This window comes from Hyperoodon ampullatus (genome assembly GCF_949752795.1).
Source record: "Hyperoodon ampullatus genome assembly, chromosome: 12".
NCBI lineage: Eukaryota > Metazoa > Chordata > Mammalia > Artiodactyla > Ziphiidae > Hyperoodon > Hyperoodon ampullatus.
Genome location: NC_136925.1, coordinates 19,953,585 through 19,973,300, shown reverse-complemented (window position 1 = coordinate 19,973,300; position 19,716 = coordinate 19,953,585). Strand labels below are relative to the sequence as shown.

At 38.5% G+C, this 19,716-nt stretch overlaps 1 protein-coding gene across 12 annotated transcripts in view; it reads left to right on the top strand.

Moving 5' to 3' along the window:
* The first annotated feature begins 18,440 nt into the window (after positions 1-18,440).
* SNX14 (sorting nexin 14) overlaps positions 18,441-19,716 on the top strand; it is a 65,659-nt gene continuing 64,383 nt past the window's right edge. For 5 of the 12 annotated variants that reach the window (XM_079716609.1, XM_079716610.1, XM_079716604.1 and 2 more), the window contains exon 1: positions 18,442-18,707. In XM_079716609.1, coding sequence (XP_079572735.1) covers positions 18,568-18,707 — 140 coding nt within the window. In that variant the 5' untranslated portion in view covers positions 18,442-18,567. Of the gene's footprint in view, positions 18,708-19,716 lie in introns of all 12 variants that reach the window. The other 7 variants (XM_079716605.1, XM_079716613.1, XM_079716614.1 and 4 more) reach the window with 2 other exon arrangements.

Here is a 19,716-nt window from a genome sequence, read left to right as displayed (position 1 = left end):
TTTAACAATTTTCTCTGCAGTGCAAGTTATTAAACTAAAGCTACTCTATTTTCCAAATGTGTTCCAACAGAAATTCTTCATAACTTCTAGCATGGTATCTTAATAAAGAATAAAGTTCTTCTCTTTAAAAAATCTGCTCTAAGTAGATTTTTCCCCTGTTTTTTTAAATTAAGGATCCCAGCATTGGTTTTCTGAAATATTCTCTTGAATTTGTGCATTTAAATTTTATTGCAGTGGTATAGATGAATGCCATTGTTGGTATCCTTAAATTTTATTTCTGCTCACCAAGGTTAATCATGATTGTCTATATCTTTTTTATAGTAATCACTTTTGAATTGTGTTCAGATATGCAGTTTCAGGTGTAATCATCAGAGCTGGTTAGTCAGGCATTCCAGATAGTGGTTCTTTTCAGAACCTTTTTTAAAGGGTTGGTTAACTACCTCAGTAGCAGAGGATTGAACTATACCCTGTCTGTACTGTACATAGAAAATCTTTGTAGATAAAAGCAAGGCTTGTTAAATGATATGAGGGTAAGATTTTAATATACCAAATGTAACATTCTTAGTTGCCTTTAGTTTCAGAGGCTTGTAAGACTTCCTCATGACCATCATAACAGGCCTTGCTTTTGTCGTATTTTGTGGCTGAAAAAGCAGCCTTGCTTCTTCAGATATTGTAGTTATTTGGATGTATAATAGTTTAGCAAGATGTTACTTTTGTAAGACATCAGATGTTCAAAAAAAGTGCATCCGAACTTGTACTAAATACTGCAGTGTCCCTTTATAAAAAGTCAGACTAAAACTGACAATTGTACAGCGAAGCCTGACATTTGGATATTTTGAAGTTTTTTCATAAATCATAGAAATTAGTATACGGCTGTAGTTTAGCTTTTTAGGTAAAAGGTATGTTTCATTAGTGCATTTCTTATTGCTGATCACTGCAAAAACGTGAATCAGCTTTTCCATTTCTTATGCAGGTCATGATAACTTGTAGAATAGAGTACAATCATTTGTGCTATGTTTTTAATTTTCTAAAGCACCTTGATGACAGTGAGTGTTCAGTGGTGAAGCATCCTCTATTGAATCACCCTCAAAAAAATTTTTGCCAAGTCCTAAATTGATAGCTTAAAGTCAGAAGTGAAATTATAGTTTAATTGAGACTTGGTATAAAGAAATCCCTTTTCCCCTTCCCCAAAGGGATACTGCAGTTATATCACACACCCAATAGGCACCATGATGAAGATCAGAGCTTATACTTAATTAAGGTTTTATACACACCAGTTTCCCCAGTAAATGCAAATTTAACAAGAAAATTAGACATGTCATATGTTCAAACTGCTCATGGCAAACAATCATTTTGCATTCCTGCAAATAAAATTGTTTTATACTGTAAGCTGGAGGCGAGTGTAACTTATTTTTGTAATAAAGTTTTTATTTTTTTTATGTGTCATTAATATAAATGTGTGTTAGTATAGAAATATTCTGGTTTAAAAACTTAGAAATGCACACATTTCAGTGTTTATTTGTACTTACATAATTTTAGATAGTGGTTGCCAATAGCCTGTATGTTTCACATTAATTGGTTTTTTTATGTTATCTTAATAAACCATTTTAGTATGTTGTATGTCAGTTACTGGGATAGCTGGGACATAGAGTGTAATTTAAAATTTGTCAATAAGTATTCATTGGAATATATGTAAATGTGCCTTGCCGGTTATTGAAACATTACCTACAAAATGAGTATGGGGTGACAAAAATTAGTTCCTGGTGCTTAATGAAACTTTTTGCCACTGATTTTATATATTACCCCGTGCTTTTTTAAAGTACATCTCTCTCAAATCTTAGCGTAAGTTTGAGGGCTACACAGAACATTTACATTTCATTCTAACATATAATGAGTATAATAGGTTGTGGAAAGTGGGTAAACTAAATGTAGCCTTCAGTAAAATTGAATCTCAGTGTAATCCTTGCTGCTGGCATTTCCCAGTTCCAAGGAGTTAAATGATCCCATCAAAGAGGTCATTGCCATGCCTATTGGCACTTTACTGTCATACCCTTTTTAAGGGACACTGTCAAGGTGTTTAAGTTAATTCTCAGAATTATTTGTTGGGATTTTAGAACAGGTTTGTTTGACTTAAAAGTAAGAACTGCATTGTCAAAGTTGAAAGATGAACATTTTTGTGAGTTCACAAATGTGTTCTTAAGAAAACATTAAAATGTGGAGCTGTGGGTTTCCAAGACTATTTGGCATTCTTAGTTTGGGTATTTGGGAGGGAAAACTGATATTAAAAAATTGTGAAGAATTGATGGGTAATGTAAACAGTGGTGATGAAATATATACACACTCAAGTGAAATCACTTGACAGTGTTCATTTGACTAACTGAATTTAAGCCATTATAATTACTTTTAAAATTAAATAATCATTTGCACTGTTCTGATAATGGGTGCAGTTTTTGAGCAATATAATCAGAGCTAAATATGCATGTAGTGATTAGTGATGTGAACAATTAAGTACTGAGAAGAAATACTAACTGGTATTTTCAAACTTAAATTTCTGTAGTAAAATCAATATCAAACTCTTATCAGATCAAGGAAAACAGGCAATGCATATAAACATACTTTTGAATGTTGTGTGGCCTATAAAGCAATAATGCAATTTTATGGAATGTCATGGGATATGAGAAATGGAAATGCAAAAATAACGAATCCTTTAGTAAAAATGTCAACATGTTAAAAAGGGGAATGTTAACTAATGTAGGTTATTGCTATTTGTGATTTGTTTATGGGTTCTTGGCTTTGACAGCTTCAAAGAATGGACAGATGACAAGTTAAAGAAATGTTGTATATATTGTCAAGGAATGGGTCTTAAATCCAAGAGTCGAGTCCCTTCCTTGGGGTGAAAAAATGTATCCTTAAAGCATTCTGATTGTTAAAAAAGAAAACTTGAGTTACCTAACCAAAGCAGACGCAAGATTTTGTTTCTGCAGACTACTTGGCAATCAAAAGTGATCATCACTTTAATCAGTTTTTAGAAAGTTGCTTTGTGAGAGAATTGTGTTCGATATATTTTCCCAAACATGCATTTTGTGGAAGGTTTTCCAGCATTGTGACTGAATCAGATGTTAGAAATGCGGGGGGGGGGGGTGGATTTAGCACAAAGAGAGCGGTTGCACACTCATGATGGCCTGGCCATTGTTGTAGCATCATGAGAAATTTATCTACCAATTAACTGCAAGTCTGATTTAAGAAAATACACTTTCTTCATGATAAACTAGGAACAACATAGGAATGGATTGGTGGGGTGACCTCGGGCATTCACTTGTATATAGCTATTTGAAAAGACTTGTATGAGGGTGAATATCATCATGCTAGATGGGCAAAATTGTCACATTCAGGACAGCTTTTTTTTGATCGCTAAGCCAAAAGTCACTGTTGATCAGAAACATAGCAAAACAAAAAACAAGCCAGTATGACATAGTCTTTTTAAGGGGAGAAATTAAAAAGTAGAAGTACTTCATGCATTTAGGTGAGGGAGCTATCTCCCTAGAGTAAATGATTGCTCAGGTTCCTAAAGCTTCCAAGAATACCCACCATGGTTTGTTTTCTCCCCAGTGATGTACACTGTAAAATTTTTATCTGACCGTAGGAATTCAGTGGTGGGTATAAAATGAATGAATAAAGAAGTAACAGTACATAAAATGAACAGACTTGTGGGGATGGTGTTTTAAAGTGTAGTATTAATTACGCAGTAATACCACTCAATAGGGCATGCCACTACTTTATTGAGATGCTAATTATAAACCAATGTTTAAAGACATTTTTAACTGTGGGCAAATTAGATGGACTTTTTTGTCTGTCACTTTTTAAAAAAGTACATAAGATGTAAGTTTTATTAGTACCACAGTCTGCCTTCAGTAATATGCCTAAAATATTTTTCAGGACCAGGAGCATTCAGTTGAAAGAAACAAATCTTTTTTATGAATGCAAAACAGTATTATAACTGATGCCCTGGTCCAAAATTAGGTTTTTAATGATATTAACAGTAGTCTGATAAACATTTAGAAGTCTGGCATTGAGAAACAAAAGCTTGTACCTGACTAGTATTTTTATTAAAAAAAAATTAGTTCTGTTAGCTTATTTAAATTCTCTTACATTTATTTATCTGTAGAATTTATATTTATTTCATTCCTTTTATCTCACTGAAAACTGTCTGCAGGCTCTCTGATTTGGATTAGATGTGTGAAGTACTGTCTTTTGCCAAAAACCTCAAATTACCTGTTCTTTTCAACGTAGTGGGTTTGTGCTTGTTTGGAGATCAGTTCAAAAACTATCTGTACTATCTGTACTGCCTCTGATGTTAAGATTTTATGTATAGCATAAGGAAGCTAGCTCTGACTATATTTTCCTAAGAATAAAGACCTATTTTTGTAGCATGTCTTAGGATCTCCAGGAGTCCAAGAATTATTGTGGGTGTCCTCCATCGTTTTTCATTTAACAGCTTTAAAATAGACACTTGGAATCTTTAGAAGTCTTTCGCCTTTTAATTACTCATACATTCAAAGTAACTAGCCAATGGTACAAACAAATTCCCCAAGGTCCCTAATTCAGGCACATGATGGGGAGATGCTGTATAGGATAAATGTATAGTGTTGGTCTGCACTTAATTTTAATTGACGATGAAAATGTTCTGTGCTCACACACGCCGGTGGACGCAATGAAGAAGTTACTGGTAATTTGGCTCTGCTTTTCTGGTAACGTGCCCCGACCATTCACTGCTCCATCCATTCTCTGTCACTCTGGAGGTTTGGAGATGAGTGACGGAGGTTGTAAGTAATACAGGAGAGGGGAGTGAACAAACTTTTGCTTTAATAGAATGCTGCACATTTAGGTGACTGCGCAAATGAGGTTAGGTAGGTGAAATTGAGCTTAAAATACGTTCTATTAAGCTAAGTTGGCAAATCATTATCAAAGAATGGGGAGCTTGTAAATACATTCAGGAGGTTTTGGCTCAGCCCTAGGATTTCTTGGGGGGAGGTAGTGTTGGCCACTTCATGAAGACAAAGATCCTTTTAGGTCATTTAGTGCAGCGTTTAGTTTGTGTTATCATTGCTAAAAGTTACACTAATGATTGAAAAAAGCTTTTGTCATTTCAGAACAGTCATGGAAGTTTTATACCTGAAAAATTCTTGTACACTACTAGGGGGTTTTGAAAACCATTTACATTGCCTATTTGGTTCCCTGTGCAGATGCCAAACTAGTACTTTTTTTTTTCTTGTTCACCTCAAGACTGCTGAATAAGACTTTGGGTGAGGGAGAAGTCCCAATAAACCACTTTGGAAATTAGTGTCTTCAACTGTAAGTTTCCTGAAATGTTTTTTTTAACACAAGCAATAGATCAAGATAAGGTTATTTTAGAATAATTTACTACAAGCTTCAGTGAATACCTGATTTTTTACTTTGTAGAGTGGTTTAAAAACAAGTCTAATCTGAAGCTGCTATCTGTAATGTACATGAATTGTCATTTCTTCACCTTTTTAGGCTTTCAATCTGTATTCTGAAAGGATTCTTGTGATACAAAATAACATTTTGGAGAGAATTTTGGGGTACCTAAGGGAATTGACATCTGTCATTTATGAACTACAGCCAGTTTCTACTTTTCCAAGGCAAAGGGCAAAGGTTTTGATGTGGACAAGCCATTACCACTGATTAAGTAAAGAATGTGATTAGGGCGTGTTCACAGTACTAAATGTGTAGAAAAGAGTTTTGTAGATTCCAAAATCTAGTCTTCCAGGTACAGAAACATACCATGGTATAACAGAAGAGTTCTAAGATCATTGTATCTGGTGTGGCTCTATTGCTGTTAATTTCAAATGAGATGAAGAAATTTGAATAGTCATGCCATGTGTATAACAACTTGGCATTTCAACTTGTGTCCTGATTTTTTCCTATGTGAATTAGAAAATGCCAGTACTGCATCATTTGAACACAAAATTGCTAGAACTAGGTACATCTATGTCATGAGTAAAAACTCTTACAGCGTCATTTTTCAAGAGAATATTTTTTAATATATTGGTATTCATGTTGCTTTAATTGGAGGACTCAAGAATTAGGCCTCTAGGGCTTCCCTGGTGGCACAGTGGTTGAGAATCCGCCTGCTGATGCAGGGGACACGGGTTTGTGCCCCGGTCCGGGAGGATCCCACATGCCGCAGAGCGGCTGGGCCCGTGAGCCATGGCCGCTGAGCCTGCGCGTCCGGAGCCTGTGCTCCGCGACGGGAGAGGCCACAACAGTGAGAGACCCGCGTACTGCAAAAAAAAAAAAAAAAGAGGCCTCTAAAACTGCTTTATTTAACACATCATGGGAAATTAGAAAAGCATATATACTAATTCTGTTTCTTAGTATACTTAATATTTGGAATGAGCTTGGAGGAAAACCAGAAATGAGCAGTATGTCAAAGGTCATCTGTATAAAAATTGGTGGAGTACACTTCAGTTCTCTGCAGCCAGATGCATATGTAATCACAGGGTAGTTCTGGCAAAATTTAGTATCTTCTTGAAATAATAAAAATTCACAAGAATTTGCATAAGTTGAATTCCTAGGAATCCTTCAACATTGACAGGTGTAATTTCTTCTAGGCACCCTACCTAACTTCAGGTTCATTTATAAATAGAATTAAAACAGGATGAAAAGCTTTTATTCTAAAATTATACTTTAAGTGTTAGTTGATGGTTTTCTGAGGATCCATTTAGCATTTAGGACAGCAGCAGCAGTTAGGGGTCCAGCAGCAGATGCTGTGGTTTCTTTGGCTTATCCTCCCTGCTGCTTAGTGTCTTGATTAGTCTGTTTGAACTACTACCACTCATTGTTCTTTAAAGTTACTCTGTTTCTTCTGTATATGGTTTCTTTTGCCTCCTAGGATAGAAGCTCCTCCAGGGCAGGGAAATCTTACTTAATGGTGCTAGGCATTTAAAAATATTTTTCAAAATATTTTTTAGTTTGGTGGAAATAAATTTTCAGTTTAGCTTATTTGCTGAATTAGGCTTAATTGTGGCATGTTAACTTGAAGGAATAAAAAGTTCTGAGCCACTTAATTCACAACATGGAAAGCTTAAAAATTAATGAACATGAAATACTAATGTTTTAAGCAAATTAAGATCATGAAGATCCACATTTAAATCGTCTGACATTAAAAAAGTCTTAAAGGGAGCTGTGGGTTTATAGACTGCATTAATTTTTATATCTATTAATTATTGACAGCCCAGCCCAACAATATTTCTTTATGTCGATGTTCAGCTTAATTCTAAGCTGCTGAACAAAACAGTATCGACCTACCAAGCCCCATCTATACTTAACTTCTTTATGAGGAAGGGGTACTTGAAGATAGAATTCTTGTTTTGCTGATGAGTCTAGTTGGCATTTATTTATTTATTTTGCATTACGCGGGCCTCTCACTGTTGTGGCCTCTCCCGTTGCAGAGCACAGGCTCCAGACGCGCAGGCTCAGCGGCCATGGCTCACGGGCCCAGCCGCTCCGCGGCATGTGGGATCTTCCTGGATCGGGGCACAAACCCGTGTCCCCTGCATCAGCAGGCGGACTCTCAACCACTGCGCCACCAGGGAAGCCCTCTAGTTGGCTTTTAAAAGACTTATACCTGGAAAACAAGATAGAGCACAGGCTGGCTGAGAAAGTCTACTTCTCTGCTCACACCCTAGTCAGTTAACAGATGAATGAATGCTTAGTTCTGATTGTAGTTACCCTCATATCTTTTAATTACTAAGCTTAAGCAGTATTTTTTTTTACCCTTTGTGAGATATTTGGCTTACTCTAGTCCTCCTTTTTTTTCTGAACTGTTAAGTTCAATCGATTACCTCAACTACACTTAGTACCTGTTTGCTCTTCACTATATGGGGAAACAGCACACAATACTTTCTTCTCCTTCATTTCCCAATTCCTGTTAACTATCTTTACTTTTCTGTCACTTTTTTTTTTCTTCTGGGGCATATATTGATTTTAAATTTTACCAGTAGAGCGGGCTCATATTATGTATGGACTGTCTTGCTCACTCTTGAATTCTGTCAATTTTTAAAAAGATAACCAGTTTCTTAAAGAATGCATTGAAATATTACTTCACTTTGGTTATTTACTTTCAGTGCTTTTGATTTTTTTCTCAAATGTTTGGTGATTCTGCTTTTTTCATATTTATGAAAGAAAGATCAAAGTGGTCTGGTGTTCCTGGGCCTATCCACTGAGACAGGTGACTGTAAGTTGTGTGTGTGTGTGAGAACACAAGGACTAACAGGCTTTATTATCATTTCCTTGAGGGCAGGCAGGCAGGCAGGCAAGCTTACCCCTCCAGTGCCAGGAAGCAGAGTGCTCAATTAGGAACACTGACTCCTCCTAGGCAGGCGAGTTATTTGCTTTGGGGAGGTGGGTAGACCCTGAAAGCAGGTCTGCAACCCTCAGGCACCTAAATTTCTTCCCTTTCCACTCTTGCTAGCCAGAGGTTTTGCCTTTTCCGGAATTCACTCATCCCTCCCATGAAAAATGGCTCTTTTTCCTGCAGTCCTCTGATTGCAAAATGAACGTAGCCTCAGTTCTTCATCTTTTGTACTAATTTGTGCAAATTAATATAAAAAGTGATAGTTTAAAAATAGAACTGAGTAGTAAAATACAACAGTATGGTGTACACTATCTTAGAAGAAACCACCTTAATCTCTGTATAATCACATGTGACAGCTTATTTAAAATAAATTGTCTAGGAAAAAGTTTGAATAAATGTTACTTGAAAAGAGAACAGCACCTAGCATGCTAATGGGTATATAGAAGACATTTTGTGACTAAGGCTGCAAACTTAGTGGCATTCTTGACTGAGCAAAGCAGATTATTTTGAAAGCCCTTTTTTTGGGGAATAGTACGATAGATTTTATTTTAGCATACAATTTCTGAACACTTAGAATAAACCATTGAGCAGTATTTCGGTTTAGCCTTTTTTTTTTTTTTTTTGGCCACACTGCGTGGCTTGTGGAATCTTGGTTCCCTGACCAGGGATTGATCCCGGGCCAGGACAGTGAAAGCACCAAAAATCCCTAGACCACCAGGGAACTCCCATTTCCTTTTTTTTTTTTTTTTTCCTTTTTTTTCTTTGTCCATTTACATTTAATACAGCATACCTTCATATACGTTCTTTTGCTAGTTAATGAGACTACATTCCTTATTTTGGCAGGGGTCTCAAAACTACCTTTTCCAGATTTGTTGTTCTGGGATTTGGTGAGAGTCCATGTTAGCCTACTTGTGGAATATAGTTTATACTTTTTTCATATGCTCTGTCTTTGCTGATTAGAGGGTCTAAATCCTTAAAAAACATTTCCACCTAAATATGGCAATTCAAACATTTTAGATCATTTTGCCTATTCTTAAGGACCTCTTCCAGGTATGAAAACCATTTATTTTTTTGGCTGCACTGTGTGGCTTGCAGGATCTTAGTTCCCCGACCAGGGGTTGAACTCGGCCCATGGCAGTGAAAGCGCTGAATCCTAACCACTGGACCATCAGGGAACTCCTCCCTTAAAACCATTTTTAACAGGTTTTATGATATTAAATATTAATTAGTTGATATCAAGGGAGAAACCGACTTTCGAGGTTTTTGGTACCAAAAATCTTGGCTAAGTTTTGAACTAGTTTCAACTAGTGTACCTAGACTGTTTCAATTAAAATTGATGGATGTAAGACACACTAATCTCTTGTATTTATAGGGCTTTCCCATTCTAATAAGCCTGATGTAGCCTGTTTATATTTATTCACTTTTCATATAAACTTAGAAAAGTACAGGTTGCTAAAGCAAAAGACTGAATTGATATAGTCTCACAATTTCAATGATTTAGATAATCCCTCTTATTTCCCCAATAGTTTCAGGTGAAAAACAAAATTATTTTTTTCTTAATCATTGAGACATTTAATAAAAGGAACTGAGCAAACACAAATATAACCTCTTTGGTCCTTAGTTTACTTTCCTGTAAAAAAGAGATGCTATTAGATTGATATTTTTCTAGCTTTCAGCATTCTATGAGATACAGCTTGTGTTAAAAAAAAAAAACTCTGGGACCTCCCTGGTGGTCTAGTGGTTAAAACTGCATGCTTCCAATGCAGGTGGCACAGGTTCAATCCCTGGTTGGGGAACTAAGATCCCACGTGTGGTGCAGCCAAAAAATAAAAATAAATACTTAAAAAAAAGTCTGCCTAGATGGTTTTTTCTTCATTTCATTCATACTTTTGTTGTGAAGACCTAGTTTTACAAAATACAGGAAATGTTACATTACTGTTCATTTGCCCTGTAATACCTTACATATTATGAACATTTCCTGGTACATTATTTTTGTGATACTTAGTTACTGTTTGAGGGAGAGAGTGGTAGGTCAAACCTTTCTCAAAGCCATATATTCTGAGGAATAAAACTCTCAACTCTTCACAGAGCATTATTCAAGTTATTTCCAAGTTCCCTAAATTACTGTGTTAATGTTGTACTAGTTAAGAGTCAACCTGTGTAAGAGATGTCAATTAAAATTAGCCATATGGATCTACTTTTGTGCTAGTATGTTTTTTAGTTTTTAGAATTAGTGTTCATTTACTTACGGTCTCTCTGTTTTGAAATTCTAGGCAAAACTCATTTAGTGTAAAGCTAATAAATATATTAGCCTGATCAGGAAATAAAAGACAGTTTAACTGCTAAACCAGCCTCCCAAATTTGCTTTATTAATAATAATGATTCAGATATTTTCTAAAAATTATAGAGTGTAAGTGTTCTCCTAAGCACCAGCAATCTCCTCTTCCTCTCCGCCCCTAGTAAACTGTCTTTAAGTTGAAACACCACGTATTTCATTATCAGGATAAAGCATATTATTGCACCTTTTCCTAGGTAGTGTGGTGATTTTGGAATGATGCCCCTTATAAGTTGATTTTCCTCTCTCCTCTGTTTTCAAGAACTGTTCACAGGATACCAGTAGGCTGATATGAAAGTTATATTTTTTAAAAGCTTTACAGAATTTCCTGGCGGTCCAGTGGTTAGGACTTGGCGTTTTCACTGCCAGGGCCCGGGTTTGATCCCTGGTCAGGGAATTATGATCCCATAAGCTGCGAGACAAGCTTTAACTTCTCTGAGGCACTGAATCACTCTCCTTGAAAAGTTTCCTTGCTACTTTGCTGGTTATCTTAATATTCTCTATCCTGTTCTTATCTGTTATTATTTCCCGTTTTTCTTCTATACTTGTCTCCTTGATCTCAACTGTATTTCCAGCTTCGTGTCACATCTGCTTTAATGTCAGGGCTTGATCTGTTATATGCAGGTTTGCCATTCCAGCTCTTTGCTGTACATGTTAGAGTGCTTTGCTCTGTCAGTGATTATATGCTGTTAATTTATTACATCCAGTTACACTTGATGACTTACTGAATAGGCCTAAAAATCCTCTCTATCCAAGTCCTACCATACCCTTTGAGAAGTTCAGATCTGGCTGAACTTTATATTTACAAAGATCTTAAGTGGTTCCAGATTTATAAGTGGCACATTATAATGGCTCTCCATATCTATTTCTACAATAGCACTGTCTAATAAAAGTAAAATGCAAGCCATATATGTAATTTAAAATTTTATAATTTGGTCTGAGCTCATCCTTCTCGCCTTAACCTTCCATTGGTATTGCCTGTAAACAAACTGCTGGCCTGGTCTTTCCTTGGCTCACTTCACATTTCTGGTGTCTTATTAGTGTGTGTCCCCAACCCACCCTTCCAAGCCAAGCTCTCAAAAATCCTCTTCAGCGAAAATAGTAAAGTCTCCTTGCTGTACGTGCCTTAAAATGATCAACAAAGTATCCCTGAGGAACATGTACAGTTAGGGGAACATCAAAAGTCCTGGCTTTCTGGAGTTTATATAAGGCTGTTAGCTGATGTTTTTTCCGTTATTGCTTGTGCAGTGGGTTTGTAACATAGCTATTTATGTATGAGTCAAAACCCCAAATCTACTAACCTCTGATTAAAGGTAACTTTAGGAGCAAAACCATGGTTTTCAAATATTTGGCAATATTTGAAAATCTGGTATTTCTATGCTTTGTAATTGCAAGAAGAATCTTCAGAAACATTTAAATTAATAATATTCATTATATTTAAAACATTATATTCATTATTGCTGCTACCCTTCAAATTCATTTTCTGTCAACAGTGTATGTGGTAATTACAATTTCCCATCCTCTACTGTGATCAATAACAGCTTCATATGCTGCTTTACACAGTGGGAAGAAAGCTATGAAACTCGGCAGAGACTGAATATGTAAATAGGCTTAAACTAATTTAGGGATAATACATGATGTGTTATTAACATTTGAAAATCCAGTTCATGAAAAGGACTGTTTAGGTAGGGCTATTTGTTGTTTGTCTCTTAACTCCGAAGCTTTACAAAAATTGCTCCAATCCTACCACCAATGTTTCTGTGGGCATTCTTGGAGAAGCTTTCTTAGTCTCAAGAAATATAAAGAACTGAAAGTGAGCTAATCTTTTAAATTACATATATATATATATATATATATATATATATATATATATAAACTGAAAATAGAAGTGATAGAAATGCTCAGTGAACATCTGGGATAGTTCTTAATTATATTGAATAAATAAGTATATATCTTGAAATGTTTTTACAGAATTGAAGAGTATAGGCCATATGACTTTCTGATAATGCTCAAAATTCAGACTGTTTTAAATGTGTTCATCTGAGCTAAAAACCCTAAATTTAAATGGTAACTGTCTTTCAATATACAAGGGCAATTTTCCAATAAAAGTTTTTTTAGTAAGAATTTCCAATTTCCTTATTCAAGATTTCTACTTAGATATACTGTACTGAGTTGTGGGGTTTTCTTGTTTTGTTTATTTATTTTTGGCTGTGTTGGGTCGTCGTTGCTATGCGTGGGCTTTCTCTAGTTGGGGCGAGTGGGGGCTACTCTTAGTTGCAGTGCACAGGTTTCTCATTGCGGTAGCTTCTCTTGTTGGGAGCACGGGCTCTAGGCGTGCGGGCCCAATAGTTGTGGCGCACAGGCTTCGTTGCTCCACGACACGTGGGATCTTCCTGGACCAGGGCTTGAACCCGTGACCCCTGCATTGGCAGGCGGATTCTTAACCACTGCGCCACCAGGTAAGCTCTGTGAGTTTTTTTTTTTTAATGTTTGTTTTTGATTGATTGTTTAATAACTGGAATCAGTTTACCAAAATACAGAAAGTTTCTTTTTAAAAGTGAAGATAAAAATTGATTTTAACTATTTTGATAGCAACCTTACTAGAACTGGAATTGAAGTACCGATATTAGTGATCTTCACAATTCTGAACCAACCCTAACTAGTTGCATGGTGGTTTATAGGTACCATGTCAAAGTGCTTTTGTTTTTGTATTTTAGAAAACAGCTACTGAGAGGTAAGAGGAAAGACTGGCAAAGACTTTCCAAAATATTTTCAGGAGTTACTGAAATCAGTTGAAAGCTGTATTTAAACATCTGAATATAGTTAGCATTTTTCCTTTATGAAAGAAAGCCATTGTGTCTATAGTAAACATAAGAAATAAGGTGGAATGCTTTACTTATTTAAAGGATAACTTTAAGTAACTTAAAATTTTATTTATTTTTGGCTTTGTTGGGTCTTCGTTGCTGCACGCGGGCTTTCTCTAGTTGCGGAGTGGGGACTATTCGTTGCGGTGCACGGGCTTCTCATTGCGGTGGCTTCTCTTGTTGTGGAGCATGGGCTCTAGGAGCCTCGGCTTCAGTAGTTGCGGTGCACGGGCTCTAGGGCACGTGGGCTTGAGTAGTTGCAGCGTGTGGGCTCAGTAGTTGTGGCTCGCGGGCTTTAGAGCACAGGCTCACTAGTTGTGGCACATGGGCTTAGTTGCTCCGTGGCATGTGGGATCTTCCCGGACCAGGTATCGAACCCCTGTCCCCTACGTTGGCAGGCGGATTCTTAACCACTGCGCCACCAGAGAAGTCCCTATGTAACTTTAAAAAAACTTTTTAGACGAGAAAGACATTGGCCATCTTATACAAAGAGCAGTAGTATTAGATTATAAGTGCCTTTTCCAATCTTTAACATTTATCAACAGGCAGGTGAATATATTTTCAGTTCCTAATTTATATTTTCTGAAGTTACGACCCGTTAACATCAAAGTGAGGTTTAAGAGGATGGTTATTCCAACATATCTTAGAAATAAGATGACAAACATTAAATGCTTCAGTTTTGTTGCTAAGATAAAATGAGACCGCCCAGAATTTCATGCTCAAACAGCTTTTATCCAGAGAGTATCTCTTTGATCCACTGGTTCTGTAAAGCTGTAATTCTTCATATCTTACCATTGGAAGTTTTACTTCATGATCACACAAAAAAGTGGGGGTTAAATATGGAAATCGTAACTGCATTTTGAACATCTTGCACTCCCATCCAAAAATCCCTTAATGCTCCTCCTTGAATTGTATAGTCCCCATTGTAATGAGTTTCCTTTTTCTGAAAATCAAGGAAAGGAACATTTCTCGAAGTATAAAAGGCAGTTTAATGGTCCCTGTTACAGGTATTATTATGTCCAGAAGTTGATACATAGGGATAGGTTGTGGAGAGAAGAGGGTATTATGAAATGTAAAATTAAGACTGTAAAAGTAACATTACAAATGCCACAAAAGGTAAAACAAGAACCTTGATGCTTTGAGACTCGGGGGCTGAGGGTGGGGGCGGGGGCGGAGGAACTGGGGTATGGAAATGCCAGACCTGTGACAGGAAAGCATACTCCACATTACAGGAGACAGCTGTGAGAGGGAGGGACTGAATGGCTCCAAGGGGTAGTGGGTAAGTATGCCTCTATCCTTTTCCTGATACACATGCCACACAAACATTGGCCCTTGACAGTTAAAGGCTGGTGTACATTCAGGGTCCTCAGCGTTAAGTAGGCCCAATCACTGGTATTCAGGTAGTCAACACCATCTTTTCAGATTCCTGTACCAATGTAAAAAGCAATTTATGCAGTTTGTTGGTGGGTTGGGGGAATCAGGTTTAATTAGGTAGAAGCATTTTAAATACTTTGCCTAGTGCTGCATAACTGCTGAAAATTAGGTGAAAGCAAAGAGATAAATCCTAGTCTGCTCAAATTATTGTCTTCCCAGAGGACTTTCCTGATCCTCACCAGTTGAAAATTTCCCTTTCCCCTCGCCTGTCATTAAAAAGTCTATTATTAGACTTTATATATAAATATGCCCTGTGTGATACATTATTTTTTATGTGTGAATCATTATTTTTCATGTGTGACAAGTCTCCTTCACTAGATTGTAAGCCTTTGGACGTCAGAAAACACCTAAATCATTGGTTCTACCACTGCATTTCGTACAGTGCCTTATACTTATTTGCTAATAAATATTCATTAAAATAATGGAGATATTATAGTGTAGTTTGGTGTTTCTGAGCCCTTTAGATGAATGCTTTTTTTACTTTTTGTAGTCTGAAAATGTACCCCTAGCATATGTGATAATTGTGGCATTTATAAAAAGTCTACACATTAAGTTGTACTGGCCCCTCCACAGCTAAAACTAGTCTGGAGCAGCACCGTCTAGGAGAAATATAGCACAATCCACATATGTACTTCAAAATTTTCTAGTTGCCACGTTACAAAAATAAGAAACACAAGAGATTAATTTTTAGCCCATTATTTCCAAAATATCATTTAACATGTAATCAGCTTTTAAAAGTTGAGATACTTTATATTCTTGTTTTCATGCTAAGCTTTCAAAATCTGATGGTGTGTTTTACACTAATAACACATGTCAATTCAAACTAGCCACATTTCAAGTGCTCAATAGCCAGATAATGGCTAGTGGCTGCAGTATTGCACAGTGCAGATCTAGAACTTGAGGGCAGGCAATAAAAACCGCTTTGGACGTCAGTTTCCTGTAAAGTATCTCACAGCTTTGGTTTCATGTCATTGTCATTTTAGGTTGTTGTAATCCAAATAAAGCTAATTGGCTTGACTGTTTTTTTTTTTTGGTCATGTTCATAAATCCATAAAATAAAACTTTTTGTATTAGGCATTGTACAAAGACATTTAATAGGCACTTTCCACCCAATTTAACCTTCCTTAAAACTTCTGAGGAAGGTAACTGTTTAGAGTTGAGGATGCCAGGTTTGAGATATATCAAGTTAACCTTGCTCAAAGAATTTGCCAGTAGAAGGTGAAGTTGATTTCAGAACCAGGATTGATTACGGATATCCCATATCCCCACTAGGAAGTTCATATCTTTTAATAAAAAGTTGGAAAAAAAATTTCAAGCTCTGTGTATGAGTGCTGACGTGGATACCAGACCATAAGGTTAAAGAGAAAACATTTAATGGAGTAAACATTTTATTTCATTAGATGAAGTCAGATCAATAGGAAAATTTTTCTTCTTTTAGGTGGGGATTTTGTAAAATTTTCTTATAGCAGAAGTTTATTTTTTCCTTTTCTGAGCATAAGAGCAATATGAAAATTTAAATTGGTCTATTGTCTAGTTAGCTTATTCTAATTGCCCCTGCAAAGAAAATCATATGGGAAAGGAGTTTTAGTTGGATGTTGTAAAGATGTCTAATATGAAAGAACAGAAAACATTTTACCACTAAAATGTACTGGCTCTCAGTGACAAGTTGAACAGGAATTTCAGATTGAGCCTATAAAGAAGCAAAATTTTTAAACAGAAAAAAAAGATTGGCAACGTAACTTCCCAAAAAGTTTAATAAAGTAACTTGCCAATTATGAAGTACTCAAGTCCACAGTAGACACTTGATGCATGTAGATTAATTCAACATACACCTTTTATTTATACTTCAGTTTAGCCCTAGAATGTTCATATAAACGAGGGGTTATACGTAGTTCAAAGACACTAAAAAAAAAAAGTTGAAAAAGTGAAATAAACGTTTAATTAGGTACCTCAAAACATTAAAAAAAAAAAAAAGCCCTAAGCTTTCCAATGATGTTGTTACAGAGTAATCCTACAATATATTTGCGATGTTAGTTTAAACAATACCTAACAATGAGGATCAGTGAAATTGATACTTTTATACCATTGTGTAACTGGCTAACCATTCTAGGAAGAACTTTGACAGAATGTATCATGTTCTTACCCTTTGATCCAGCAATTGTACTGATGTTGATCCTAAAGAAATTATTAGAAATGTGTATATTTGTGATCAAGGGTGGTAATAATAATATCAATGAAATTAAATGGCATTAACAGAATAAAGGATGGTACATTCTGAAGGAAAATAATGCGTAAAGATGATCCATGTATTCGGAATAATAACATGGGAAAATATTCATTAAACTGTCCATACACCATGGTTTTTGTGTTTTTAGAAAATCATTTCTGAACCTGTCTGTCTCCGCACTTTGGAGGGTAAGATACTAAGAAAGAGAAAAGACAGCATGAGAACCGGCTCTGGGGTTAGAATGGCTTCCAACCCCGGGTTCGCTAGCAGTATGATTCTGAGCAAGTTCCTCTCCGCCTCAGTAATGTCAGTAATCTAGCTGTAAAATCGGAAAAACCAGAGTACCTCTATCAGGAGGTGAATGTGTGAAGGTTAAATGAAAGTGCTTAGCGGGCCGCCTAAGTAAATTTTACTTATTATTACGATACTGTCTTCCTGCATCTGTCAAAGCAGCGGAGAATACGGAAATTAAAATTTAGAAATGTGATGCCTTAGTAAAGCGAAAGCCGCAGGACACTCTACAAGAGGTATTCAACCTAACCTTTCAAGCTGCCTCAAAACACCTGGGTTCTGGTTAGGCCCGCGGGGCTGTAGTGAACTGAGGTTTGCCTCGCCCGTGAGCACGTAAAAGATGCTTTCTCGCAGGGCTGGCGTCCCTGTGGGTTTGACTCTTCCGTGTTCCAGGGTTGTTTTACTCACCCGCGCGCGGCCCGTGCAAAATAAGGACTGAGAGGTGTCCCCCCTCCTCCCCTTTGGGCGTCATGCAAACCTTGGACCTGTCCCCACGTAGAGCTGAGCTTACGGAGAGGAGGCGTGGAGAGTGCTGGGGGGCGCGTCAAAAAGACTACAGTCCCCAGCGGCCCGCGAGCTCAGGGAGTCCCGCAGGCAGGGCCCGACGGCTGCGGGCGGCTGCAGTTTCTCCTGTGCTCGGGCACAACCTTCTGTCTTTCCTCCGCAATACAGGCGGTTACTGGGTGCTGCAGCTTCCCCCCGATTTCCGAAAAGGGCCGGTAGCTGGGGAACGGTGCCCTTCACCGGAGGCCGGCGCGCGGCTCTGGCCCGGGGGCTGAGCAGCGGGACCGACAGGCCTTGCGCGGGGTGACGGCGGACACGTCGTACGGCTGAACCCCAGGCGGATGGGGGCGTGGCCGCGCACGCGCGGCGGAGCCCGTGGGCGGGGCCTTGGGCAGCTGCAGCCGGCGGACCGTCCGCCGGTCGCCGGCGGTCTGGGTCCGCTGCCCGGCCCGGGGGCGGAGACGCGGGAAGTTTATGGGGGGTCGCCTCGACCTCAGCCTCAGTCTGTAGTGCAGCTTCAGCCGCGCCGACGGAGATGGCGCCCTGGGTGCGGACGTTGGCAGAGAAGCTGAAGCAGCGTCTGCGGCTGGACGTAGGACGCGAGATCTGTCGCCAGTACCCGATGTTCTGCTTCCTGCTGCTCTGCCTCAGCGCCGCCTCCCTGCTCCTCAACAGGTAACGCGGCGGCGCCGAGCCAGCTGGGCGGGGGGCAGACGGTAGCTCTCCTCCGAAACTGCGGACGCAGGCCGCGTTGCATAGCTGCGCGGAGAACGTCGGGCTGCGCAGCTGCGGGACGTGGGGCCGCCTGCGGGGCCTCTGGGGAGAGCGGCTCGGGGAAGCCGGGCTGGGCATCGGAGCCCGGAAGTGCGGGCGGGGTTGGGCTCGAGTACCCCCTCTCCCAAGGCCTCGCCTCCTCAGCCACCCAGACCCCATTCGTCCCTTGTTTTCACCCATTTCTTAAAACCTGGGCCTCCATCAACGATGCTTTTCAGAATGAAATCTGTCCGGGCGGTACGGTCAGCTGATGGAAGAGGGTGCAAGGTCCTGTCGCAGTCGCAGGTTTAGACGGACTCCCTTAGCTCTCACCGCGCGCGCGCACCCACCCACCCACCCACAGTATAGATCACAGTCGATCACGGCTTTTCCCGCAGTGTTGTTGGTTACAGCGCAAGGTCGTAAAGAATAGATCACAGTCGATCACGGTTTTCCCGCAGTGTTGTTGGTTACAGCGCAAGGTCGTAAAGATTTGCTGAACCCAAGTCAGAAAGCAAAATAGTACCATCATCTCTAGAATAGTTTTAAAGGGAAGACTGAAAAGTAAAATTGGTAAATTTAATTGACATGTTGAAAACGGAAGGTTCTGCCTCTGAAATAAACTGGTAGATTTTCTAGAAGCGGTAGCGATGATATAGGAAGTACTGGAGAAATGTTCCTTTAGAATTATCTTCAGATTTGCTTTCGGTGGAAAGAAATCTGAGACAGTTGTCAGCGACAGCATCTGCGTGCTGTTTCCTCTGATGTTTCGAGCGTGCAGCCATCCTTACTCTTTATCTGGAAGTAGTTAATCCCCAAGGATAGGAACGGGGAAGCATTCACAAGAAATTTGGTAGTTTAATTTTGCTCTAAGATAACCGTTTCCTGTGACTGTTGAAGTTGGGTTTCTTCCCTGGCCTCTTTGCTTTCT